General features: G+C 33.4%; 3 protein-coding genes and 1 long non-coding RNA gene across 8 annotated transcripts in view; 1 reads left to right on the top strand and 3 right to left on the bottom strand.

Moving 5' to 3' along the window:
- Nucleotides 1-12,344, bottom strand: part of LOC111424852 (uncharacterized) — a 59,096-nt gene extending 46,752 nt beyond the window's left edge. Inside the window, exons 1-7 of one of the 3 annotated variants that reach the window (XM_071196642.1) lie at nucleotides 9,021-10,700; nucleotides 8,765-8,920; nucleotides 8,214-8,568; nucleotides 8,003-8,155; nucleotides 7,792-7,936; nucleotides 6,583-7,728; nucleotides 3,686-4,122 (exon numbers count right to left, since the gene is read on the bottom strand). The gene's annotated coding sequence lies outside the window, so the exon portion shown is untranslated. Of the gene's footprint in view, nucleotides 1-3,685; nucleotides 4,123-6,582; nucleotides 7,729-7,791; nucleotides 7,937-8,002; nucleotides 8,156-8,213; nucleotides 8,569-8,764 lie in introns of all 3 variants that reach the window. The other 2 variants (XR_011640620.1, XM_071196643.1) reach the window with 2 other exon arrangements.
- A 5-nt stretch (nucleotides 12,345-12,349) lies between these two features.
- LOC111424864 (uncharacterized) lies at nucleotides 12,350-16,885 on the bottom strand. Of its 2 annotated transcripts, none has more exons than XR_002707654.2 (6): nucleotides 16,754-16,885; nucleotides 16,434-16,665; nucleotides 16,237-16,385; nucleotides 15,970-16,159; nucleotides 15,819-15,914; nucleotides 12,350-12,757 (listed from the first exon to the last, which is right to left on the bottom strand). It is a non-coding gene; the product is annotated as an uncharacterized lncRNA (long non-coding RNA). The 2 variants fall into 2 exon arrangements; XR_002707656.2 differs by having other exon boundaries at nucleotides 15,993-16,159.
- Nucleotides 16,886-17,377: 492 nt separating this feature from the next.
- On the top strand, nucleotides 17,378-20,117 carry LOC111424823 (diacylglycerol O-acyltransferase). 2 transcript variants are annotated; one of them, XM_023058516.2, is made up of 6 exons: nucleotides 17,378-17,780; nucleotides 18,215-18,438; nucleotides 18,498-18,550; nucleotides 18,604-18,709; nucleotides 18,765-18,914; nucleotides 18,974-20,117. In XM_023058516.2, the coding sequence occupies exons 1-6, from the start codon at nucleotides 17,674-17,676 to the stop codon at nucleotides 19,798-19,800; spliced, it is 1,467 nt and encodes a 488-aa protein (XP_022914284.1). In that variant the 5' UTR covers nucleotides 17,378-17,673; the 3' UTR covers nucleotides 19,801-20,117. The 2 variants fall into 2 exon arrangements, with proteins under 2 accessions (XP_022914284.1, XP_022914283.1); XM_023058515.2 differs by having other exon boundaries at nucleotides 17,379-17,780; nucleotides 18,971-20,117.
- A 1,721-nt stretch (nucleotides 20,118-21,838) lies between these two features.
- On the bottom strand, nucleotides 21,839-26,116 carry LOC111424802 (PRELI domain containing slowmo). Its single transcript, XM_023058488.2, has 3 exons — nucleotides 25,945-26,116; nucleotides 25,718-25,883; nucleotides 21,839-23,011 (listed from the first exon to the last, which is right to left on the bottom strand). The coding sequence occupies exons 1-3, from the start codon at nucleotides 25,974-25,976 to the stop codon at nucleotides 22,559-22,561; spliced, it is 651 nt and encodes a 216-aa protein (XP_022914256.1). The 5' UTR covers nucleotides 25,977-26,116; the 3' UTR covers nucleotides 21,839-22,558.
- Nucleotides 26,117-26,622: the final 506 nt, after the last annotated feature.

Below are 26,622 nucleotides of genomic sequence, written 5' to 3'. Positions count from 1 at the left end.
GTTAACAAAAGATTCGCGTAACGGTTCTTAACGATTTTCATGACTTTTTAAATAAATAATTATTTATGACTATTTTATTGAAAAAAATTTATGAATAAGAAATTTACAAATTTTCTTATTATCACTTCCTACCCTATAATTAGTTAATTTTATAAAAAGATGTTTTATTTTAAGAAAAATTTAACGGTATTTACGGGTCATAACCGTCACCTTTAAACCTCTAAAAAAATGATTAAAAAAATCTTCGAATATAGCGGCTTTTCTACGAACGTCTTCTTAAATCAGCGAAGCCGATGTGGCTTTGGGTACGAAAATTACGGAAAAATTTTCCTCTCCCGCCGGACATTAGGCACGGGATATTAAACCGTATAAAAACGATCTCCTCGGTTCTTTCGGCTCGACGTCGACGGAAAAAAACGGTTGTTGTAATTCATACACGGCGCATTAATCCGTTTATTATTTTTCGCGTACCCGCCCAAAAAATTTTCGTATACGCACAATGACCATCGGATGACCTCTGACCCACGGCTACGTTCGACGTCTTTCCGCGTGGCCCCCGGGGCCGCCGCCGAACGGACGAACGATGGGGAGTTATTCGTTGACGATGCCGATGATACGTTATCCGCGATCAGATCGAAAGCCGGGAATCTCGACGGCGATTTATTATCCGTGTAAGAGAGACGGAAAATACCTTTGGTACAAAAGCGTAATGTATGTATATAAGAAAGTTAAGAAAATAAATACAAAAAAATATTACAAAAGATGAAACGTACCGTTGTTGTAATATGCAAAAAAATTTTAAGAATTCAACGAAAATACGGTAAAGTAATTTTCAAATATTTAAAAATATTTAAGTTGGTATGTATTCTTAACACTCCAACAGTCGCATATCATCTAAGACCTAAAAGATGACGTAGACAGTCTGCCTGGACTAACCTGTTAATGCTTTTGCATCATAGAAAAATAAATATAAATTTTGCATGCATTGTAAAGTCATCTAAGAGATGACATAGACAGTGGGCCTGGACTAACATGTTAATACTTTAGCATCATAGAAAAATAAATATAAATTTTGCATGCATTGAAAAGTCATCTAAGAGATGACATGCGCCCACTCTTGTAGTAACCGGACACACGACTGCTGGAGTGTTAAAAGTTGTTCTTAAATACGTCCGGGAGCTATCCTCACCCTCGCTTTCAATCTACTTTATATTTATACCAAGGACGATAGAATCTAAGAGGATTGTTACATCCCAGGAACAAGTGCACAGCTTAAAGGCCCGACCGTGACGTCAGCGCTGAATTACAATTAAAACTAGAACTAACACTAGACCCGAAACTTTCTAGTTCTAGATCTAGTGTTAGTTCTAGTTTTACAAGAGCACTGTTATTATGTAGAATTTAACACTATAACTAGAACTAGAATCATTTGGGTTTAGCCGCACGTCTCTAAAGACGGCTAAACCCGAATGATTCTAGTTCTAGCTATAGTGTTAGTTCTAGTTTTACACTTGCACTGTCACTAGAACTAACATTAGACCTAGAACTAGAAACATTTGGGTTTAGTCGCACGTCTCTTAAAACGGGTAAACCCGAATGATTCTAGTTCTTGACCTAGTGCTGCATAACAATTAAAACTAGAACTAACACTAGACCCGAAACTTTCTAGTTCTAGATCCAGTGTTAGTTCTAGTTTTACACTAGCACTGTTACTATGTAGAATTAACACTATACCTAGAACTAGAATCATTTGGGTTTAGCCGCACGTCTCTAAAGACGGCTAAACCCGAATGATTCTAGTTCTAGCTATAGTGTTAGTTCTAGTTTTACACTTGCACTGTCACTAGAACTAACATTAGACCTAGAACTAGAAACATTTGCGTTTAGTCGCACGTCTCTTAAAACGGCTAAACCCGAGTGATTCTAGTTCTTGACCTAGTGCTGCATAACAATTAAAACTAGAACTAACACTAGACCCGAAACTTTCTAGTTCTAGGTCCAGTGTTAGTTCTAGTTTTACACTAGCACTGTTACTATGTAGAATTAACACTATACCTAGAATTAGAATCATTTGGGTTTAGCCGCATGTCTCTAAAGACGGCTAAACCCGAATGATTCTAGTTCTAGCTATAGTGTTAGTTCTAGTTTTACACTTGCACTGTCACTAGAACTAACATTAGACCTAGAACTAGAAACATTTGGGTTTAGCCATACGTCTCTTAAAACGGCTAAACCCGAGTGATTCTAGTTCTTGACCTAGTGCTGCATAACAATTAAAACCAGAACTAACACTAGACCTAGAACTAGAAAGTTTCGGGTTTGGCCGTGCATCTTCAGACGCATCGCTAAACCGGCTGAATAACAATTAAATCTAGAACTACCTACTCGGGGTATTCTATGAGCTTTTCTATGAATTTTCATTAAATTTAATTTTCATTTAGTTAAAACCGATTTTATTTTTTTACAATAATAATTACGTTATAAATTTCATCGATAAATAATTTGCGAAACTCGTCCAGACGCTCATTAACCGTTGCTGGTTTTATACCGGTCATGAGAGGGTAATTTAAATTCAGATTTAATTAGGCTTCGAAAGGTCCTTAATTAAAAAGCAAAATGGCCAAGCATTAGATAATTAAGACGTACATTCCAGTTATATACTGAATTAAGTGGAATATCAGCGCGGCCGATCAACGAGATCGTATCGATCTTTCAGCAATAAATTCTGTCGGTTTGAATTAAAACTTGAGAAACCCATTTTGCGCTCGCAACAACGTCATTTTTCTTCGCGACACTCAATCATACTATTTTATTTCTACAATGGTAGTAACTTGTCAAGTCGCCACGCGTATTAACTTTACGAACAGGAGAAATTGAAAAAAACGACGATTAAAGGTAGTATATATGTAGTACATTGAGTGAATTACCGTTCTAATACATGTGGCCTTCTACATCAACAAAACGCGTTCCGATAATTACTTATACCAGTAATATTCTGCACAATCAATCGATATTATCTATTTACGGCTTAAGTAAAGTGCGTATAATTAGCGATTAGTTGACAAATGGTTATAAATAATAAACTTGCCGACGATAATTAGTTTGTGATGCCATAAACTAAGTAACCGCGAGGTTTTTAGTTTCCCACATGGGCGCGACAGGAAACATAAAAGTACACCCTCATTTCTAATATTACGTATTGACTCAACTTATGCATAAATCACACAATTATCATTATTATCGTTTTTATTAGACGCTATTATTTAACATCCCGTTTCCGTCTCCTACCTTTTTCTTTGCGGTTCTTATTGACGCCACATTTTACACTTTGCTCTCGCTTTTTATTTGCAAACTGAATAAATTTTGTAATAGCTTATACATAATTCGTATTGCGCTAAGCCGGTTAGATAGAATTCTAAGTCCGCTTCGACTTACAATTAGTAGGTGTGATTTAGTCATCAAAAAAAATACTAGTACAGATTAAGTTGAAAAAGACTGGAGGTTGGGTGCTATATCTTAAACGATTGTGAAATTTTAAACGGTTGTGCTATTTTTTTTTTTTTTGTTATCCGGTAAAATAAAATGGTATTGTTAGGAAATATTATCCGGGATATGCGCAGAATAATGCAATACATATTTTTTTGAATATAAACGGTAAAAACACACATTATTACAGATCACTTACCGCTTGCATTAATTTTAAATGAACACGTCTTCTTAAAATCGAGCAATCCCCGTCTTGCCACCAAAAAAAGTGATTGGAAGCCTCCAAGTAACGTTATAAGAAAGATTAACTCTGGCAGTCCCACCGAAGACTCAGCGTGGCAAAACTCCCCAGAAATGAGTAATAACTATCTTAAAGAAATTCTTACATCTCAACTGAGATATGAAATTCTCTTCTTCATCTTATTTTAGGGACTAGCCCTATTTTTTCCATTTCTCCTCTTCCCACTTCCGTTCCTATGGGTTGTTATCTTATGATGACCACGTACAACTCTCATGCCAGCGTTTATGCGGTAGTCCTCCTTTCAACATGATGCCTCCAGTATCTTCTCTTCAATCTTGTCCATCTGACCACATCCTGGTACCTCGAATATCTCGCGAATCCTCTCACTTCTTAATCTTAAATAAATTAAAATTAAATTCAACATAAAATTAGTTCTTATTAATTTTGTTAATAATAGTATTTGAAAATTTTTGATTAATAAATAAAGCACATTTATGAATCTTTCAATATCATTTTCAATTATTTAAGTGACTATTTCTAATTTAACCATGAAATATATTCTACCTGCTCACAATTGTCATACCAATAATAATTTCTGAAATTATGTAAATTTTGGAGAAGAAAACCCTCATCATACTCGTCGTCAATATTTAGACGAATACCATGTCCATTGTTCGCGCTCGTTAATATCATTGTTTTGACCACAATGGATCGGCACACGTCGTCGACGTTCACATCATCCACCTTAACCCTTATACCATACCTGTGCGTGATGGGCGTCTTCTTGAAGAAGTAAAATCCCGGGAGGCCCGGTGCTCATGTTCGCTGCGCGATGATTGTGATGACTCGGAATGACTATGCTTTCTTTAATTGCCCGATGATACGGACGGCAAGAACTCGATGCATATATTCCGTTCTGTTGGGGCAGGTGTGAAATCCAGACGGAGTTATGATGCGTCGGCTCATATTTAATTAATGGACGGAATGGCTTTTTACTCGAGCAAGGTTACGCCAAGTGTAAACGAGTAAACGATTCGATGATTATATGTAATTTTGAGTTTATGTAGTATTTAAAAAATCTGGGTTACAAGATGATTTCTTAACTGGACAAAGAAATTCCTTTTATTTTTTTTTGTAATCAACACCCGTACGCATTCTGATACGAAAGTTTGCATCAATTCACATAGAATAATAGCTGACATTCCTTAGATAAACCGCCAAGACCTTTAACGTTCATCGATCAACAGAAAAAATCGATATAATTACCCCACATTCTTTGTTGGTGATGTAATTTCGTAGACACCAACAGCAGCAAAAACCGTAGTAATTTCAACTCCCGGTAAATAATCCATTTCAGAAACGCGGAAATCGTCATGAATTGATAATTACGTAAGAGTTCGACGTCGGTCGTCGTAAGATCTAGATATGCTCATTACAAAAGTCGAAGCGAACACAGTTCCTCGTCGGAATAAATTTGGCTCGAACATGATTTGATTCTCGCCTATCGCGATCCCGGGCATGCATTAGACTCCGATGGTGCTAAATAAGCTCCGGTATAGGGAATTTCTTTTTCGTTCTTAGGTTAGCTTTAGCGTTAGAGATCTCGCTAGGTCGCTTCGGCTTATGCTAAGAGCCGCTAGCAAAGATCTTCCGCGAAGATAAACCGGGGCAGAGCGCAATGAGTGCAAATTTAATTGCACAATCGCCGCGTTAAATATCTACAACGATTTCCATCGTTCCGAGATGAACCAGAAGGAAACGTAAATCAGATTGGTTCATCTACACTTGGAATTTATTCTCTTTTTTTTAAAGAATGTCCATCAATTAATATTTAAAATTATTCAAAAATCCAACATACGAATTTGTTAAGTTTAAAGACTCTGAAGACACACGACTAAACCGGAATTACAACTAAAACTAGAACTAACACTAAACCTAGAAGTACAAATTTCGGGTTTAGCCGTAATATGTCTCTTAAGATGGCTAAACCTGAATATTTCTAGTTCCAGTGTTAGTTCAATAAAAATATACAATAACCTAGCACTGAACCACAGTTAAAACTAGAACTAACACTAGATCTAGAACTAGAAAGTTTCGGATTTAGCAGTCTTGAGAGACGCACGGCTAAATCCGAATCTGATTAATTTTCAACTTAATTTCCATTTTTATTAATTTAAACGAAATTGCCATAATTTTCGCTGCCATTTTTCAAACCGTAATCTTAAAATCATTTTGACCAGAGATCGGTTTCTTTTGCACCCTAAAATCGTTCGCTAATAACCTGTTCCGATCAGATAAACTGAGGAAACGATAAGATCGCAATTTTCAACAGCTACTAACCGTTTCTGGACAGGTGTAAATCTTCACCCATTGTTTTTCGATAAAATCTTTGGCCAATTTCATTAAAAAGGTGCCAACCTAATAATCACTTCGCAGCATCCCCAACACGCGCTAAATCTATTTTAAAATAGAAAATCTATTTAAGAACGATTAATTTTTTGATTAAGATTAATATCAGTTACGCCTGGAGAATGTTAATGATAACGTATGTATGAATTATTGAATATAAATATAAATCTCGTTGTGTAGTTATGAATGAATTGAACGACAAACAATATAAACAGAGAGAGAGGAATTGTTGTTTAATATATGCATAAATTGCGAAAGACACGGATCTATTCGCATAAACGGTAACTTCTTGTTACCGTGTGAAAACAGGTGCAAGAAACAATTCAATAAACTAACAAGGTAACAAATAATAATCGTTATTATTACATTTTGCAAAAAAAATAATTTCTCAAGTTAACGTAATCAAGAAATATCAATTCTAGTTAGAAATCAGGACACATACTTACCTATGTATATTGAAAATTCTATATATCTTTGTAGGGATTTTTCGTCTCGTTTCAACAATAGATCGCGTTGAACGGTGTTAGGCGATTTGCCAACGTCCATTGCAAATCAATAAACCTTATCGTTAGGTTACAATGTAATTCAATCAGGGCATTCGTCATTCCGGTTTCTGCGTGCAGAATCGGTTCAATTTATTACTTCATTTTCGCGGCGGATAATCGAAACGCGGCCTATATCAACACGTAGATAGGGTGCCTTTGTCACACGCTCGATTTGTACGTGGGACGGTATTCCAATTGAATTCTTCGAACTTATGATAAATTGATGGAAAACTTATTAAACGCTTAATAGGTAAGTAACGTTCAAATAGTCCCCTGAGGATAACAATTAAACTTCGAAACGTGTATGCACCAACAGTCCAAGACTGAAACAATTAATTTATTCTTTGATCTCTTAATGGGGGATACGCACGATAGAATTCATGGGAGGTATGCGCGTCTCTTCACGAAACATACCTCACAGATTGAAAAACAGTAAACCTAATAAATATCTGAAAGGAAAAAGTAAAAATAAATCACAAGATCATAAAAATTCAATTAGTCCAATAAAAGTTATAAAATTTAAATCGACTCAGTACTCCATTTGCTTTTTAAAACTATCCCCATCGGAAAATAACACGTAAATAAATAAGAGGTGGTCGTCGTCGGTGTTTGTGGTATCGTTGTTCTTTTTGTACGTGTGTGGCTCGTGCGTTCGCCTATTTTCAACCGGTATTACGCATTTATTATCGAGATTTAGTGAAGCCCTATCGTCGTACGGACAGTGGCGCACGGGTCCGGTCTTGTACCGCCCAAGAGCACGATAATAAAGAAGCCTTATTTATCTGGTAGTAATAAAGTCGGCGAGCTTAACTCAACCGGTGCGGCGCGTCGGCCGCGTACGAATTCGCGTCACCGAACTTACGGCCTCCGGATCTAATGATCGTCGTCTATGACCACCGACTGCTCCGGGCTTATGGTCCGAGAAAACCACTTGTGTAACGTAACCATCTTTTATTCAGTCACAGCTCTTGTCCTTCCGTCACTCGGTTTTATGACCACTACGCTTACGCTCATAAAATTTATCTTGCCACCGTGTATGTTTTTACTCTAAAAGATAATATAAACTTACAAATATGATGTATAAATAGTTAAGTTTACATGATATTTTACTTGAGGTAAGGAAATTTCTTTGTGTTGCGTATTCATTACAAATTGTATGTGTTAACAATTAATTTAATAAATTTTTTTAGAATGTATGTGTATCGGTTTTCGAATGGTTTGCAACTGTCAAAAGCAATCATCAGCTGATCGATACCTAGAATGCAAATAAAATTAAGATGAGGTAGTTGTCTGACAAATCTTGCAGAAAAACATAAAATACCTGAATATTATGTTGGAGACATTAAAGACGAGAGCTTCTTTGTCCGAAAAATCTTAGGAGCAGATTCATGTACGTGTGTTTTTCGTTGGCTTGTTATAAGGTTGGGTTCATTACCTTTGGGATCTTAAGTTGGTTTGGAGTTGGCTTAAGTTTCTGTCAAGGTTGAATTACAATGAGTTAAGATGACTTATTGTAAGGTTGGGTTGTTTACCAGTTGCATTTGTGTGGGGTTGACTTGATTATTTTGACTTGCTTTAATGTTGGGTGATATTGTGGTTGGAACAGTCTTAGGTTTAGTTGCTGTGATGTTTAATTAGGTTGGTTCAGAATTGGATCATTTTATGGTGAAGTTTCTTTGAAATTTTTTTTGCTTGCTTTAAAGTTGAATTTTTTCTCACCCATGTCGGTTTTATTCGATTGTATGGCAATATTAAAAAAATTTTCTAATCCAAGCACTCAATTTGTTTCCTTCATACTTCCTTCCCAATCTGGGTACTTGACGTTGAGTTCTGTTTCAATCAGTATATTTTTATCAGCTATCAGCACCTCTTCTTTTAAAACTAAAACTTTTATAAACAACATTGAATATGCAACAATATAAGGAATTACCAATATAATAAATTTAGTCGGTGCAAGATATTTAATGATTAATTGAGTAGTAATATCATCATTTTTTTCAGTGGTAGGTGAAATATTTATATATAAATTATAAATTAAGATGAGGTAGTTGTCTGACAAATCTTGCAGAAAAACATAAAATACCTGAATATTATGTTGGAGACATTAAAGACGAGACTCCTTTGTCCAAAAAATCTTAGGAACAGATTTATGTAGGTGTGTTTTCCGGTTGGCTTGTTATAAGGTTGGGTTCATTTCCTTTGGCGTCTGGTTAAGTTGGTTTGGAGTTGGCTTAAGTCTCTGTCAAGGTTGAAGTACAATGGGTAAAGTTGACTTATTATCAGGTTGGATTGTTTACGATTTGTATTTCTTTGGGGTTGAGTTGATTCCTTTGACTTACTTTAATGTTGAGTCACATTGTGGTTGCAGTACTCTTAGGTTTAGTTGCTGTGATGTTTAATTAGGTTGGTTCAGAGTTGGATTATTTTTTTATTTTTTGATTTTCTTGATTTGACTTCTCTAGTCTCAATTTCCTTCCTTCTTCCTCCCCAATCTGAGTACTTGACGTTGAGTTCTCTTTCAATCAGTATATTTTTATAGGCTATCAACATCTCTTCCTGTAAAACTGAAACTTTTATAAACAGCAATAAATCAACAATAAACAATAAAAAATATGAGGACTTACACATTTTAATAAATTTAGTCAATGCAAGATTTTTAATGATTAATAGACTAGTTTTTTTTTTGAGTGGTAGGTGAAATATTTATATATAAATCTCGAGCAGGTATTAAATCAAATCAATCTGATGGTGATCCGTTATTGATCGTACCAAGATACTCAAAACCCAATTTGTCTTCATAATTAATAACTGGTCGATAGGTAGTCGTATATAGTACCGAATCACGTGCTCGGTATACCAAAGAAGGACGTGACACGCGAGTTTTTCAATTAATTAACCGAACGTACCGATATCATCACGTATCACCTGGTCCGTGATCTAATTAAAATGAGACGATTGCATACAATAAAAACATAACCCCATCGAAGGGGTTATAAAGGTAGATATCGTACAAAAAGTTCGTTTTCTGTACCAGTCGAGCGAGTAGTTTAATGAAGGGAGAAATTGAGCAAAACAAAACGATTTTGAAAAAAACTGAATCGATTAGAGCACGGATCTTCCGACACGAGAAAGATGAACACAATCGTCAATTAATCATCTTCGTGGTTTTTGACGTAAACTGAAGCACACACAGGTAAGATAGACGTTTGGGGGGATTACCTAAAAACCTGAACACGTGTCTTCCTATTGTTCCTTGCCAAGTGCTTGTTTCTCACCTGCCTATGGCACCGCCTACAATCACGCGATGGAAGCTCGATTCTCGTGAACTAACGCGTGACTAATCGGGCAGTTTAACCTTATGAGCGTGTGCGAGCTATTCAATGGAGATTTTGATGAATTATTACTAACGACACGATAATTATTTATACTCGTAATAAAAACCATAAATGTAAAATAAACTATTAAAAAATAAATAACTTGAAAAAAATTGACAAGCATCTAAGATTCCTTGAAAACCTTGAGTTTTACGACGAAGTAAAAACAAACGTAATTTTACAGACAGAGACATGGGCACGGCCGTGACTATGGCAGCAATAGATAGACCATATAGTATAGGTACATGGTAGATAGATCGTAGGCGTAGTCGCCAAATTGTGCTACGCTTCATTCATCATTTATACGGCGATTTATAATTCATTTATTCAGACTTCGACGACGGTAGTGACCGGAGTTCCTGGAAGCGTGCTGCTTGAATTATGAATGAATTTACCTATGTCTGTGACATTCTGCCACGCCAGTAACCTAGAACACTACAAGAGACCAGTATTAAACTGAACCGATATGGTAACACGGCATCGTTTAAGCGGTCTTTACTTGTAACTAATAATTATATAAATCTTGCGTTATTATCGTGGGTAATAGATACAAATAAATTATATCTTTAACCTTATTACTTCAGTTTCATTTTTTATGCTGTTTTATATTTCTTAATACATTTAATAGTTAATTATACTATATTGATAGTAGTTAGAAAATTTTGAACCAACATTATAGGTTATTTACAATGGATATAGCGATTATGATCCATTACACTCATTTTATACCATATCAGTTTAGATCCATAAAAGTAACTCAGTGCCAACCTCGTAGTCGGTTCACTTCTTATACTGCCGTTAGAATCACGGACACGTGGATTACATGTCATATAAGAGTGAACCCCGAGATACAAACAGAAAGATTACAAACTAATAAGGGTCTCTAATGGTGTATTAAAACGCGGGCGGCCGACAATAATACATGCTAATTTATGGGCCGAGTTACGACATAAAGCGCGGCGCTACATATTCTTAAGCGGATCTACTATTTTGTTTCTGCTTTGTTTAATTAACATACGCACCGCTAGAGTCACCCGGAGTCTCGCTATGTGAGACGTGTATCTCCTACCACTATCTATCGTCTGCGTGTATAAAGTTCCGAGTATCCAGCTTGGTTATTGTGTGCGTTTACAAATGAATGTGTATGTATGTCTAGAGTGAGATTGGGAGAGTATGCTAAAGTTGTGTATGTATAGTAAGTAAAGTAGTGTGTATGAGGCGGTGTTGCTGCGACAGTAGAGCCGCGCGCGGCGCCAAATTAAATTAAAAAAGCTGCGAAACAAGTAGGCCACGCCTATGGCGCCACGGCACACTACGGCGTGCCCAAGAAACTGAACAGGTGAGAATGGGGAACTCCTACTGTCTGTCTGACTGTCTTTCTAGTCTACCTAAAGCCCAAGTATATTAGATGTATATAAATTCTACTTTCTTGTTGTCAATCAAGCGTTAGTCACCAAAGTAATTAGGAATTCTATTTTATTTCGGTAAAAATATCGAAAAAAATCAGTTTTATTTTAATTATTTTAGTTCCTTTCTCTTTTGACATACACAAGATGATAAAACAGTTTTCTTTTAATTTCGGTAGGCGTTTCACCGCAGTACCAATGTATCGTATGACGCATTTTTTCGTGGGAAATTTATTCACCCACCGAAAACAATAATGATAGTCGTCGTCGTCCGTCCCAAAATTATTCACGGGGCGCGCGTACCATTAAAAACACTTCACTCGCATAAATAAATAAATACATCTCGGAGAAATTACAGCCGCGACGGACACGTGATATTTCGGCGTCCGACCACCATATTCGAAACGTAGCCTCGACGGCACCGAAAAGAGTTGAAATATTGCCCGTTCGGGTTCAACACGTTGTCAGCGGTTAAGATCGTACGCTATCATTTACTCAATAATAGAGATTTCGACGGTATTAATCACGCATTGAAAAATCCATCTTTTTTTCTTTACCGATCCTGTAGTTATGTCAAAAGTACCGTCCTGTCTCGGGTTACTGATTACCTTGTTCGGTTTTATACAAAAAATTATAATGTAACAACATGAGGCTGGTATTAAATTTTTCTTAAAATAACTTTTTTGAAAATTTGATATGGATTTTTCAATTATTACAAAATTTCATTTGATGTTTACTTGCCTAAAGTTGTAGTACATTTCAGTAATCAAAATATGTCTAGGTGGGATGAACCCGATTTAAGAGAAGCTGGCAATACATGGAGTGTGGGAAGTTAGCCCCACATTTTTTGACTTTGAAATTTTTCAATGTTGTTCTAGATTGTTCTAGAAAATGAAAATACATGACATCTTTCTTATAATTTAATTATTAGAATTGTTAATGAATAAAAAATAAACTTACCATATCTCAAATTTTGAAATTGTACCTTTTAGCAATCTTTCTTACAGTGATTATTGATAGCTCAATAAAGATATTAAACTGTCTTCCATTACATGATCCATTCCATGATTATCCATTGATCTGATTTTCTTGTCATAATTCTCAAATTAAAGCACTTGAGGCCCCTAGGTTATTAAATCGCGCAATTCACGTTCTGCGCCTATTTTTCCATATATTCTTTTTAATAAATTGTGGAGCTCTAAACCAGCTTTTTAATGGCGCCAATAATCCAAGCAGGTGAACTCACCTTTCTGACTTGTTTCGATAATTATATTAATAATTTTACTGCAGCCACATCTACAAGCAATAAATAAGAAATATAAATATATAATTTATGTATAAAAAAGTAAGTAGAAAAGTAGTGGTAAATAATAGACACAAAATGTTCGCCGGGTATACGTCTACCAAATAGTTGCTTTTGATTATTTTTAATGGTGTCAATCCATTTATAATTAAGTATGAGATACAGAGAAACTTGAAATAGATTTTTTAGTAGCCACTCTATATATGATATATTGTTCTGTTTCTATGGAATGTTTTAAAGTTGAATGCTACCGTACTAAATAAAAAAAAGTGAGGACAAAATCGCCTATAGATAGTGAAGTTGGTCGGGAATGGCAATACCTGCTCTCAGACTGTATGAAACGATTCCGTTTTAGTATATTTCTGTCCACGCCGAATAAGGCAGTGGGGATTTATACTCTTGCACGTCTCAATTGATATACAGACAAAACGAACGTACATTTACACGTAGCTTATAGCTTTTCCTGTTCCGCCTTCTATACAGAAACAAGCGCTATATAGAACTGTGTATGCCCAGATCGTGTACTTACACCGCAGAGTAGAAATATACCTTCTCTGTGTACCCCCGACAATGGACAAGATGCTAAAAAAAATTGTGTTAAAATAGATAAATATCTACAAACGTCGAATAATAATAAAATGTATGTATTATTATCAATTGAGTAACAACAAGTGTTTTAAAGCGATCGTTAAACCGTCAGATTTAAAGACCGACACAAACACACCAAGTTAATATAACAGCTTTCCTGGAAGGAGGCGAGCAAACGCTTCGCCCATTTCATTAACTTTGCATAAACAGTAAATAAAGCAAGTTAATGCGTACGTTTATGTACAGCCGCAGTTAGTGAATTCGCACCGCGCGAGCGTAAAGACCGCGAAACAGGCGCCGTTCGTTTCGCTTAACCGCCGATTAATATCGTAAATGGAAAAGAAAACGATACGTTTGCCATTACGTGTACGTATACTAGAACAACTTTATAACGCTCCAACATCCAACATCAACTCTGCATAACAACAAACCAACCGATACCGTACCATATTGGTATTAATTCGGGATTAAATGATGTTTTATAAAATGAAACCAACCAGATTTACTTTTAACGTTTAGTTAAGTCACGACTTAAAAATAAAAAATAAATATTTACGAGAAATCGTGTTCTACTAATAAATGCTTCTTTTATAAAAATTTCTTATCGAATTTTTTTTTCTTCGATCTCTCTATTAATAATGGGATTTTACGGCACGAGCGATAAATTACGTAAAGCCTCGAACGGGTAATTTTCCCTTCTCGTAAGTAGAGATACGAAGTCCGCGGCGCGTTCCGCGAAACCACGAGAGTAATAAGTGAATTAGCGTCCATTATCCGCCGAAACGATTTATCAAACGAGTCGGCGTGAAACTAAGCCCCACATACATACATATGCAAACGCTTTACCGCTTAATCTGTAATTTAATACGTCGCGGGTCTATCGCGGAATTAATTAACGAAGCTGACTATTGTAGATAGTGGTATAAGTACCTACATTCGGTTGGGTAACGTTGTAGAGACATCTTGATGGGTGTGTCTTGTCTATTGTAATTCTTGTAGATTAGGTTTCAACAGATATATTTAAATTTTAATGGTTGCTTTGACAAGTTTTTCTTTATGATGTGGAAGAACAGAAAGAATCCAATTCAAATGATTGATGATTCACCTCAAATTTATTATTAGTATTTTATTGCCATTTTAATCAAATCGAGTTTAATTTATTAATAACTGAATGAAAAAGGATTGAATAGTTTAACAATAGGGTAGGTAATGAAACGTATAAAGTAATTTCATAAGATCGATAAAGTTTTGGAATTTCAATATAACTAACCTATTTTAGCGGGTGTCTCGCACCGGCAGCGTGGTTGATTACGAAACACCCGACCTAACGGCACAATAATAAAGCGATTCTTATCGATGCAACGTGGTGATTTGTCGATACCTACAAGTGCAGACAGTCTAGTACACACACACCAATGACGCAAAGTTACAAAATTCGCGGATTTTATGCCGCATACTACATAGAATAATACGCAACCCACGCTAACGGCGGCGGCTGCGATTGTGGCGGTGGTACGCGGCGGCGGTTTCAAGCAAACCGTATACTATAAAGTATAAAAGCGACGAAATAATTGCCTCAATTCAACACAATGGTCCGCCGGTGACCAATGGCCGAATGAATTACTCGCCTAATTTCGCAATCTCAGACGTGGCAGCAAGCAGAAAACCGCCGCCGCCGCCGCCACAGTTATTGTCCGGTGCTTAAATAAATCAACCTGCGTTCAAGTAACGCAAACTTTAATTTCCTCACTTCGAAGTACGTACGGTATGTGCGCCACGAACCATTACAATTTTTTTTCTCATTCATTTTTTTTTTCGAATTTAACCAAGCTCGCGAATCAATCAATAGGTGGTAATTGTCGAGTGTATTTAATTGAAAAACACCTGATTGAATTACGTTGGCAAAACCAGTTTCATTGTGTTTAAACTTTTTTGTTTATAAACACGAACAGGTACCTTTCTATTTTAGCATTTTATTATTTTCCACTTTTTCTTTATTACACCCGCGTTCAATTTCAAACTTATTTCTATTGTCCCTGTAATTTCGCATTTTTTCTTTCAACTTTAAAAATATTTCATACACGATATACGCTTAAGTAGTTGTTGTTATTCCGATCTGATTGAGTAAGCTTTGAGTATTTTACTCTTGTGTACTTCTTACGTATGGGTACGTGTGTGGCCAGGTACAAAACCGCGTTTAAATTGTTCGTGCGTCGTAAAGTATATCTTTTCCAGTATTGTTTCTTGAACAAGTGTATGTACTTTGGGTTTGGAATACGGTGAAGGACTCGGTAATAATTTCCAAGTACAACCACATTAAACGATTTAAGTCGACGTTTTAACATCTTACTCCAACAGAGTCCAACGTTCGTTATGTACAAAAAAAGTTAAGTTACATGATTCGTAATTTAGAAATCAATAAAATAAAGCAATAAGGTAAAGTTAAACTACTTAAGTACTATTTACCGGTTGAGTATTTTTCCATTGTTTCATGTTTTCCTTTCTTTCGTTTTTCTTACATACATAAATATTCCTTCTAATAGTCCGATTACGTCACCATATCTAAAAAAAATATTAAAATTGCTAGAAAGCTGTTTTCCTTCGTATAGAATATTACTTCAACTTAGCTACGTTGCTTACAGTGTTTTCCCCATCCTCTCCTGGTATAAGCGATCACTTTCGTCAAAAGCATAGTCTTTTTTTGTTATTTTGCAGTAAGTCATTCTTCGAGTCTCGGTTTTATTTTTATCAAGCAGTGGTAGTTCTGGAAATGCGTCCCTGACAGAATGATGACCCATCTCTGCAATCTAGAAAAATCATATCTGTTTCCTATAATTGATTATATATAAATGCAGAAGCAATAAAAATAACATTTTTTGTTTACCGTGACTATATACAGCATCATACTGCTGTACCATTATGCTTTGAGTCATAAAGTACCATTATGTTCTTTCTGATGTTAATCTCTTATTTTCCTTGAAGACTTCCAAGAACTACATCGTCCATAAAAATTCTGCACGCTTCTTCTCTAATCTATACAAGCTAGTAAATTTCATAAATTTATTCAAAAACTATACTAACCCTGTTTTGACAGTTGGGTTGGGTTGAGGATGGCCTTGAGTAAATCCTTAGATCGTGTAAACTCTTATCCATTATCTTAGCAAACCCAAATGGCAACCGCTTATGTTAAAGTAGCTAATTGAGCACTCCAGGTATGCATTGGACGGATTTCAAACCATTTTTGTAGCCATTTTGTAAATAACATCTTCCCCAAAGGTAAAGGATACTCAAAGTGTCACAAATCTCTATTCTGCTGTAATAAGTACATTCAAGTATATAGCAACATATAGCAACACAGTATATAGCAAGTATGCAACAGTGTAAAAATTATTACTTTATACCTTGCTAAAAATGCTTAGTAATTGTAGATATAATCTGTCGGAAATATATACAATAAACAGATTGGTGGGGCAGATTATTTAACTTTACTAGACATAGATGTAGATAAATTAATGCTACCTTTAAAACCACATTATAAAGATAAGATGAGGTTATAACACCATGATATTCTTAATCGTCGCGCGCTCTATACTCGAACGGCTAAAGTAAGAACTCAACGTGTTAACAAAATTCATCATTTCTGTATGGTAAAGTCCTACAGTATTCTACTTCGCACAAATTTATTGAATAAAATCGAATATATCTATACATCCATAGATAGCACGTTCCATTAAGAAATTATTTTATTAAAACCTTGTTTGTTAAATCTACCTTCTTAAGACAACTTCATAAACACTATAATTTAATGCCATCTAAGTAGGACAAAACAATTTGTACATTCAACAACTTAATGACGTAAATTACGACCTTCATCAAGGTCAAAATACCACATAAACCCACATATCCCCATTTAAACAATTTAATTACCAAAACTCAATTCTAATGTTTACGTTTCGTAACATATCGCTATCGCTGTTTGATTGATTGCAACACGAACTTATTGGCAACAATGTCCACACGTTCATCAAGTGTGAATAATACTCGGTTTAAAAACGACTTATCACAACGAATGTACCCCCCCTTTTCAAAAGCGAATTTCCAGCAAGTCAAGCCGTCCAGATATTTATAACCTCTCTTCGTTAAAAAAACGTTTCTTTATCAAATGCAACCAGTAGATTAAAGTGATCGGTCGGTTTATTAATATTATGTTTAATAAAAGTTGAAGTAATAATTTATTTTAAAATTAAGTATTCTTAATTTAATTGAATAGGATTAAGTGGTTTAAATTGATTTTAATAGAGTGAAAGAAACGTTTTGAAAAATGTCAGAACAGGATGGTTTGCGTATGAGGCGAGCACAAAGTGTGGGTAGGGCTGAAGATATTCAAACTGAAGAACAAAAGTTGAGAAAAGCTCAACCAGATAAACCGTAAGAAATTTTAATTTTTTTTAAGTAAAATTTAAAACCAAATTACATTTGAATATTTGTTCGTCCTTGACATGGATAACTCAAGATTGCACTCAAGAATAACTCAACATGTTTACGTCGAAATAATTTCGATTTTCATATTTGATTTCATTCAATCTATTTAATAAATTTAAAATTAATACTTTAAGTTTAAATGAACTCTATTGAACTTGACTGAAATATCAAAGTACGAGTGCAAAGTGTAATATTAAACTGAAAATTATCAGCTGTTATCTTTATAAAAGTCTGTTAATCTTGAGAGAATCCACGTTTATTTAATTTTTATCAAAAACAACAATTTTTTTAATTAAATATCGCCATGTGGTTAACGCCATAATTTTTATATGTAATAAATTATGTAATTAAAAATTTCATAATTATAAAATAACTTATAGATGCCACAAACCACGGGATTCATTATTTTCGTGGACTTCCGGTTTCAACAACTTCGCCGGTTTTGTAAATTGGGGATTTCTACTACTTTCAATAGGTGGATTACGACTTTTGTTAGAAAATTTTATTAAATACGGAATTCGAGTTGATCCAATACAATGGTTTTACGTTTTAAGTGGCAAAGGGGGAACTACAGACGATCATCCAAGTCTTATACTTCTTTTATGTAAAAAAAAATAAAGTATTAATTTAAATTATTTTAATATGCACCATTTCTTTTTTTAGACACATGTATACCTTGTCTAATTTGTCTTGTTTTGGAAAAAGGTTTAGCTGCTGTAAGTTACTTTAAAATCATTGTTTTTTACGATTTCAATGACTTTTATTTTAGGAAATTATTCCTCAAGGTGCTGGAATTATTGCGCAGGTCATCAATTTATTGGTACTTGTTTTAATTCCGATTGTTGCCATTAATACAAGAGATGGATTTAGCTTAAGTAAGCTTAATTATGCAATAAAAATTTATTTTTTAATATTTTACTGTTTCATTAGTTGGTGCTTCAACTGTAAGTTTTACGTACTCAATTCTTTTCCTGAAATTATGGTCGTATGTTCAAGTAAACATGTGGTGTAGAACAAAACAAAAAAGTAAATCAGGAAATATGAAAAGACAAACTCATTCATTAAGCAACATTAGAGATAGTAAGGATATCTTGAATATTTAATAGAAATTAATAATTGAAATTATTTTTTTTTAGCAGATCAAAAAAACGGTCATCTCTACGACGACACCGATCACTCTGAATTAAATAACAGCATAGTCCATTACCCGGATAATTTAAATATAAAAGACCTCGTTTACTATTTATGCGCCCCAACTCTTTGTTATGAATTAAATTTTCCACGCACCGACCGCATTCGTAAACGATTTCTTCTAAAAAGAATGCTAGAAGTTATAATTGGGTTACAAATAATGTTTGCTATTATCCAACAATACGTTGTACCGTCCGTTAAAAACTCGTTGATTCCATTTAGTAATATGGACGTAACTTTAGCAACTGAGAGGTTACTAAAACTAGCGATACCAAATCATTTAATGTGGCTGTGCATGTTTTACATCGTTTTTCATTCCTTTTATAATTTAATCGGCGAAGTTTTACAATTCGCCGATAGAAATTTTTATTGTGATTGGTGGAACGCAAATAACATCGATACATTTTGGCGTACTTGGAATATGCCGGTTCACCGCTGGGCGGTTCGTCACTTGTATATTCCGGTTGTTGAAATGGGATACGGAAGACACGTCGCGAGTGTTATCGTCTTCTTTGTTAGTGCCTTTTTCCATGAATATTTAGTAAGCGTACCGTTAAAAACGTTCAAAATCTGGGCTTTCTTAGGAATGATGTCTCAAGTGCCTTTATCATTCGTTTCGCGATTTATGGAACAAAAAGTTGGGCCCAGGTGGGGTAACGTTGTCGTTTGGGGATCACTTATTTTAGGACAACCACTTTGCATTATGATTTATTATCACGATTATGTGATTACTCATTATGGTCAAGCTTTAATGGAAGAGTACAGTCACGTTTAAGAAAAAATAGGGAATATAATTCTAGTTTATTTTATATTGTTATATTAATACTTAAATTTACCCAAAAATAAATAGGAGTATTTCATACGTAATTTACGAATTGTTACCAATATTAAAGAAAGGCTGTTTTTTAATGATACATAATATATTTTTTAAAATATATTTGTGATTTAAAACTGAATTAGAAATACGAAAGAGTGTTAATTATCTCTGAGTTTTTCGCTTTAATTGTTTTGAATCATTCTGTATATTATATTAATGATTTTTTTAACGTTAAAATTTTCTACTTTATGGCAATAAAATATTTTTAAAAACAAGTTCTACTTTGTTATTACATATGAATAATTGAACTTTTTAGTAATGCCTAAAAATATTTTTTTTAATGACGTATCGTGCTATAAATGATAAAAAACTTCGTAGTCATCTGCATAAATGTGTAATGCTATTCAATTCGTATGAATTTTTTTATGATTCAACATCGATAACAGCATAATTCGAATATATATCGTTTACGAGGTATTTAAAAATGTTTTGACATTTTCAATTCATTCCATTCAATTCAGTTATTGAAATGGGCCGAAAATATTTTCAGATATTGGTAGCTTATGATGTCACTTATATAATTTGTGATTAAAAAAATATTGAAGCATGATTGGAATACCTGTATATAAGATTCTTATCCAATTCAATTAAATCTCCTTTCTTAATTTTTTGATATGTTTCTATAAGTAAAAAGGAAATTTCTCCAACACCACTTTTTCTTGGTGTTTTCTTATTAATTATTATCAAATTTTCAATCAGAAACTACACCTAAAAAATACAAAAGAAAATAATTAGAATTTTATAGGAATAATACGGACTTAACAATTTATTTTGATATTAAACATTAATTATAAGTCTCGAAATTGTCTATGGCTAAAATTCTCGGCAACAGAATTGAAATTGTCATCATTTATACCTGCTATTTCGCGTCAATCCGGGCAATAACGTCATCTACTCCAACAGTCATAGTATTACACTATTTCAGAAGTGAAATCTTTGGAAATACACCATTTCTTTTATGTATTATCTATCGTAAATAAGTCGAGGGAGAAGTCGAGATTTGGAAAATCACGCTTTAAAAGTTCCAATTAGAATCTTTCCCTCTCTTAACTTGTTCAGGATCTATAAATTGTATTTTTTGTAAAATATTGTTGTTCAAAATAAATCGAGACGTTTCTTACTGCATTTTATGCTTTGAATTAGAGAGAAATTTGTGTAATTTTTGAATCTGGAAATGCTGAAGGATACAACTAAGGCACTGAATCCATTAACATTATTAGTAAATAGTGTTCTGCCACAAGAGCATATCTAATCGCAACTGTAACAATGGAATTGAATTAGTTTTAATAATGCAGAAAACATGTAAAATAATGGGAGTTTATTACAAAAAATACCTTTTTTAATATTGCCATCTTCCACGCGTCGATGACAAATTTAGGAATGAATTGTTAACCACGCTTATCTTTCATCTTTTCTAAATGAAACTTTATAATTGTATGTTTTATTAGCGTATCTACCGCTGAAAATGTTCAAGACCTTATGACAGGTCACAAACATCATGGAAAAAGTTAGGTTTGTGGTGAATTTCATGTAATGACCACGTACAAACATTATGAATCAAATAGGATAAATAGGATAGTCTTGGAATTTGTTTATCAATCTTCAAGGACTCCAAAAATCAATTCTAAAAAAAGAACAAACACAAAAGGATTAAAACAAATAAGGAATATAGATACAAAAATATAGATAACAATTTTTTTTTAAATATATCTTTATTAATTTAATAACAATGATATATCTTGGTACAATTTGATTTATTATAATTTCCATGATTTAGTTAATTTGTCAACATACGAAAAAATAATTTCCTGATCGAATTTTTAACCACATTATTATCAGTGCAGGGTGATAATCAAACTATAATGACTGATAACGCAATGAATCTAGTCTTAATAAGATGTGGTGAAAAAGGAATTCGTAAATATAAATAGTAAAATACATTTACGAGTTATTATTTATTTTATAAACTATGTACAATTGCCGAATGTACAACATCCGTTGGGGAATGTTTGAACAATAAATTAATGATTTTTCCTCTAAGAATAGCGATTCTCTATGTTGCACAAAATAGTCTACAGCTATAAACAGTGAGTCAAAAAGTTTTAAATTCATCTAATTAGACCCATTTGTGTATAAACTGAGAATTAGTTAGCAGTAAATCAAAATTGACTAAATAATTTTTAATAAATTAACCCCCCACAAAAAATCACTATAATTTTATTTTAAATAAATATTTGCGTCTACTGCTAACAAATCATCAAAAAAATTATAATCAGTTCAGTACAGTACAGCACTTAATTAAAGTTAAACCACATAATTACATAATAAACTTTCTGTTGTACTTGATCAAAAAAATTCTAACTAAAAATGAAAAAAGTAATAATAATAAACGGACAGCCATAAATAAATAAATAATTATTTATTTCTTGTACTTGAACTTGCCTCTGATCTTTTTCAACTTTGTTCATCATCACGAAAAATTAAACAAACAGATCACAAAACGAACAAATAAAAAAATTAATGTACGGCACAGCATATTACACAAAACGTACGGAAACTCAACAGAAAACTTCATTCTCGTGGTGAAACTTAAATGCTAATACTTGTCTGGGTAACGTAGAGGCAAAACAAAAAATTTCACTAGGACCGTTAGTTGCTAAAATTCTTGACACTTTGGCCCGCTCAAATTCGGTATCTGATCGAAACTTTTCATTGCTTTGTGCGAAATATCGTCCAAAGATTTTTTAGTTTGATGTAGCAATTCGTCGGTTTGTTTTACCGCAGAATTAGCAAAATCAGTCACTTCGGCGTTTAATTTACTAATCACCCATTCCATCGCTTGTCTACCTTTACCGGCATTCAAAGAGATTGTATTCGCTAAAATATCTTCCATATAATTGTTTAAAGGAACACCTTTTACAGTTACAACGGCCTCTTGTTTTAGAAGCGTTTTCGCGTCATCAGTTGGATGTGGGACATATTTTATCGTTTCATTTACTGCTATATGTCGACAAAATGTTAGATTAATTGTTTTTAATATCATTTGACGACCAATTGGGTCCACTTGTGATTCTTCACTCGCATAACAGACCTTTGCTGAACCAATTAACTATAAAAAAAAAGTTCTAATTAATATCAGTTAGCATAAAAGTTATTATTATAAATAACTCTAGATTAAATTAGGTATGCACTAAATCCAATTTATCAAAAGATAAGATAAGTCAACTAAAAAAATAATTAAATTGAATTCTAAAGAATCAATAATCATTTAAAATCCAATCAATTTCGTATTCTTTGGATTCTTTTACGACAGTAAAACGTCGTTTTAAATAAATTATAAGAAAACCGACTCGTGCGTCCACTTCATTTTCCAATATAAAATATTCAATACGCCGTGTCTCACTGACAACATCGAAATTCAATTCCCTTTTAATATTTAAATGGAAACTAGAAACACGTTGTGGGTTACAGGTCGAATCTATGTCACCGCCAGTACGTTACACCATCCCTAAATACTAATATAAAATAAAAGCAAAAACCGTGCGAAGGCATACCTTTGGATTGGATGGTTGCCAAAACACAAGTCGTTTTATAACGCTTTATAAGTGTACAAGCTCACGCGCGTGGTTTAAAATATCACGTTGAGGGCAAATTTTATATTTATTCTTTATTTAAACATGTATTGTGATGAAATAGCGGATGAGTAACTCTATAAAAGAAAATGAGAGTTGTAAAATCGATTTAATTTCTTTGTTTGAAAATAAATTTAAATTAATGAACATGCCAATAGCGTCTGGTTCATTCCACTTGAGAGGTCATTTAAATTAAAATTGGCCGGCAATTTTTTCACGGGTGAATGAATCTATCTCTCTAAATCAATCTCGTTAAACCTTGGACTTAAAAAATCCCATTAACATCAATAATTTGATATAATCATTTTTATTATTTACGAAAATGCAAATATAGCAACAATTGATTACGTTTCGTATAAATTAGAAACGCACTTTACTTTTTATCTGAATAACCTTACATGCTTACAAATTGTGTTACAAACTTATAAAATTTCCATGAACTTCAACGACACGGTCAGACGCTACGCTCTACGTTATCGCATACAATTAGTCTAATGACGTTTAAGTTTCGTAGATAGACTAAATTACAGTTATTTATTACGTCAAGTTTTACGCTGTTCATTTATTTCGAGGAAGGTTTAAATATTCTCAATAAAAAAGAAAGTAACTAAAGGTAATTGTAAATTTATGTCATGGTCTCTTAAAAAACAGCAAAAGTAAGGTGAAACTTAACCAACAAAAGATTAATAATCAAAATTTTTACAGAAAATTATAAATTATAAGCAATGACGCTTCGAACGATTGATATCGCGTTTTATATGTCGTATTTGTTCCAATCTAATTCGCATCAAAGCCGAACAAATTAAATTTGCAATGTTGCAACACTCCATATCTCCTATTTGTTTCCTTTATAACAATTTTCTTTGTTCTGTATTAGTAACATAACAATGTTCTTATCAATTAACCATATTATATTTGAACCATATATGTATTCATGGGAATTGACAGGGGCATAAACAATATTCTCAATTGTCTGATGTATCATCAACTTTTCCATCAATCATTCTCAGCTGGCAATAACTTGTTTATTAGTGTAATTCGTATTGCCATAATATAATTAAATGGAGAATGATACTTTGTGAAAGTAAAATGGTGCATCAATACTTTTTGTGATTCGTGATGTTGCAAGTTGACATCAATTCTTCATGGGCGTTTGAAATCATAATTATGGCATATCTCCATTGCTATCTCCAATGGCTTACACCTGTTCCTGCTCTAAAGTATCCTGAGTATTCAATTCCTATTTTTGTTACTGGAACACAAACGCTTTATTTTCTAGGAGAATACTAAAAGCTTGAAGATTGCTTCAAAACTTGTTTAACCTTGAAAATCAATATGTAATGTAGGTAGTAATAATATAAATTTATCTCTATTTATATACAGAGTGGCACAAACAGTTGGGTTAAAAATAGTTGTATAAAAAATGGTATTATCAATTGAATTAAAAGGCTTTGTTTCACAGTTTAAATCAGTTTTGTTTTTTGTTCAAAGCGGATCATACAAAACAATTTTGCTATCATTTCAAATAAATAAATTGATATTATTTGGGATTAGCATGAGTAGATTATTACACCTCTGATATTACTTCCTATGGAATTATAATGAATATAAAAAAAATTATATAATAAATTGAGTTATGTGAAACAGTTTTTTGTGTGGATTTTTTGATTAAAGAAAGTCAACATTCCAATCCAACCACAAAAAAAAACTTTAAACTTTCTCTAATTTATAAATAAAACATATTACACCATTTGTCACCTTAAAAATCATTAAATAACAAAGACTATTGTTACAATTGAGTCTACAATAACATTTTTTAGTCTACAATTTTTAATTGATAAATGTTACCTACTACATAAAATATCATAAAAAATTATTTCGAAATGAGATAAGCAATGACCTGGACCTATGTTTGTTAGGCGCAATATGCGGTAGTCATGGAAACAAATGTCATTTTTATTTGACACTTAAAACGGTACTTTTTAACCTAATTGTGAAATCATCAATTATTAATTTTTTGAGTTGTCTAATAATAAAATCTCTACGTCACTGTATCGTAGGTAGAGGATTTTTTGGCACCACCACACCGTTTTACAAAAAATTACGCAATACCCCACGTGCATTGTCCGCGAATGACGTATAATCTACGGCCAAAAACCGAAGGTTGAGGTTATGTCACTTACTGCTTGAGCCCACTTAGGGAAATACCACTTCGAACTGACGAGTCTGTGCGTGTGTAAAACGCCGTCGACCACTCTTCTTTCGACGACGTCCGTTCCGATTACAGCCGGGTTGTGGGGATTAGGGTATTTCCTCCAAGCGGCCGTTGCAACCGTTTCCCATGGGTGACTGAAATGAAACGAAAAATTAACCTCAAACTAAGTAACCTAAAAACGAATTGTCAACTTACTTGAATGTATGTTCACTGGTCCAAATTTTCATTATTTTATGGGCCCGATTTGGTACGGATATCGAGTAGTTATTTCTTTGGTCGTAAATCAACCCACAACCCTTCTAGTTTCGTGGTTAGGGCGCTACTGTTGGTACAGCAGCGATGTGTCGACACCACTCTTTTATTCTAGAATGTTTCAATACCAACAGAGCAGCTACATTTTGTTGAGTAGATTTATTATTCAAGTGTAGCGACATCTCTAGTAAATTATAAGCACTATAATATAATCTTAAAAATTTTAAATTATTAAACAAATTTATGTACTTTTTATATAATAATAATTATGAATTAATTTTTAATAAAAATAATTTTTAATTTATTAATAATTTTAGTTCAAACAAATAGAGAAGAAAAAAACGATTTTATTTGATATCACATAGGCAACCCAAATTGACGTATTAATTAAATTTAACACATTCACGGATGTAAATGCTATAGCATTCATTTTCATAATGATGCAATTTATACTAATTTTTAATAGTCATATAACTTAAATTTTAAAAATATATATATTTAAAAAATAAATTTAACTTTCCAGCACCATCTATGGACGTAAATCCCAACTTAACCAATCAATCTGTCATTTTTAAATAAAAAGTATATAGTTCTTTACCTGTCCGTTAGGGTCGTGATATT

The sequence above is a fragment of the Onthophagus taurus genome, chromosome 6, assembly GCF_036711975.1.
Source record: "Onthophagus taurus isolate NC chromosome 6, IU_Otau_3.0, whole genome shotgun sequence".
NCBI lineage: Eukaryota > Metazoa > Arthropoda > Insecta > Coleoptera > Scarabaeidae > Onthophagus > Onthophagus taurus.
This window is presented reverse-complemented; position numbering and strand designations above follow the sequence as displayed.

What these genes read in the sequence shown, in the direction of transcription:
- LOC111424802 (XM_023058488.2), bottom strand. Translation starts at nt 25,976, where the DNA reads ATGAAAATTTGGACCAGTGAACATACATTCAA. An exon ending in ACCAGTGAACATACATTCAA is followed by an intron (nt 25,884 to 25,944) that starts GTAAGTTGACAA and finishes GTTTCATTTCAG; the next exon opens with TCACCCATGGGAAACGGTTG. An exon ending in TCCCTAAGTGGGCTCAAGCA is followed by an intron (nt 23,012 to 25,717) that starts GTAAGTGACATA and finishes TTTTTTTTATAG; the next exon opens with TTAATTGGTTCAGCAAAGGT.
- LOC111424823 (XM_023058515.2), top strand. Translation starts at nt 17,674, where the DNA reads ATGTCAGAACAGGATGGTTTGCGTATGAGGCGAGCACAAAGTGTGGGT. An exon ending in TGGAAAAAGGTTTAGCTGCT is followed by an intron (nt 18,551 to 18,603) that starts GTAAGTTACTTT and finishes CTTTTATTTTAG; the next exon opens with GAAATTATTCCTCAAGGTGC. An exon ending in AAGAGATGGATTTAGCTTAA is followed by an intron (nt 18,710 to 18,764) that starts GTAAGCTTAATT and finishes CTGTTTCATTAG; the next exon opens with TTGGTGCTTCAACTGTAAGT.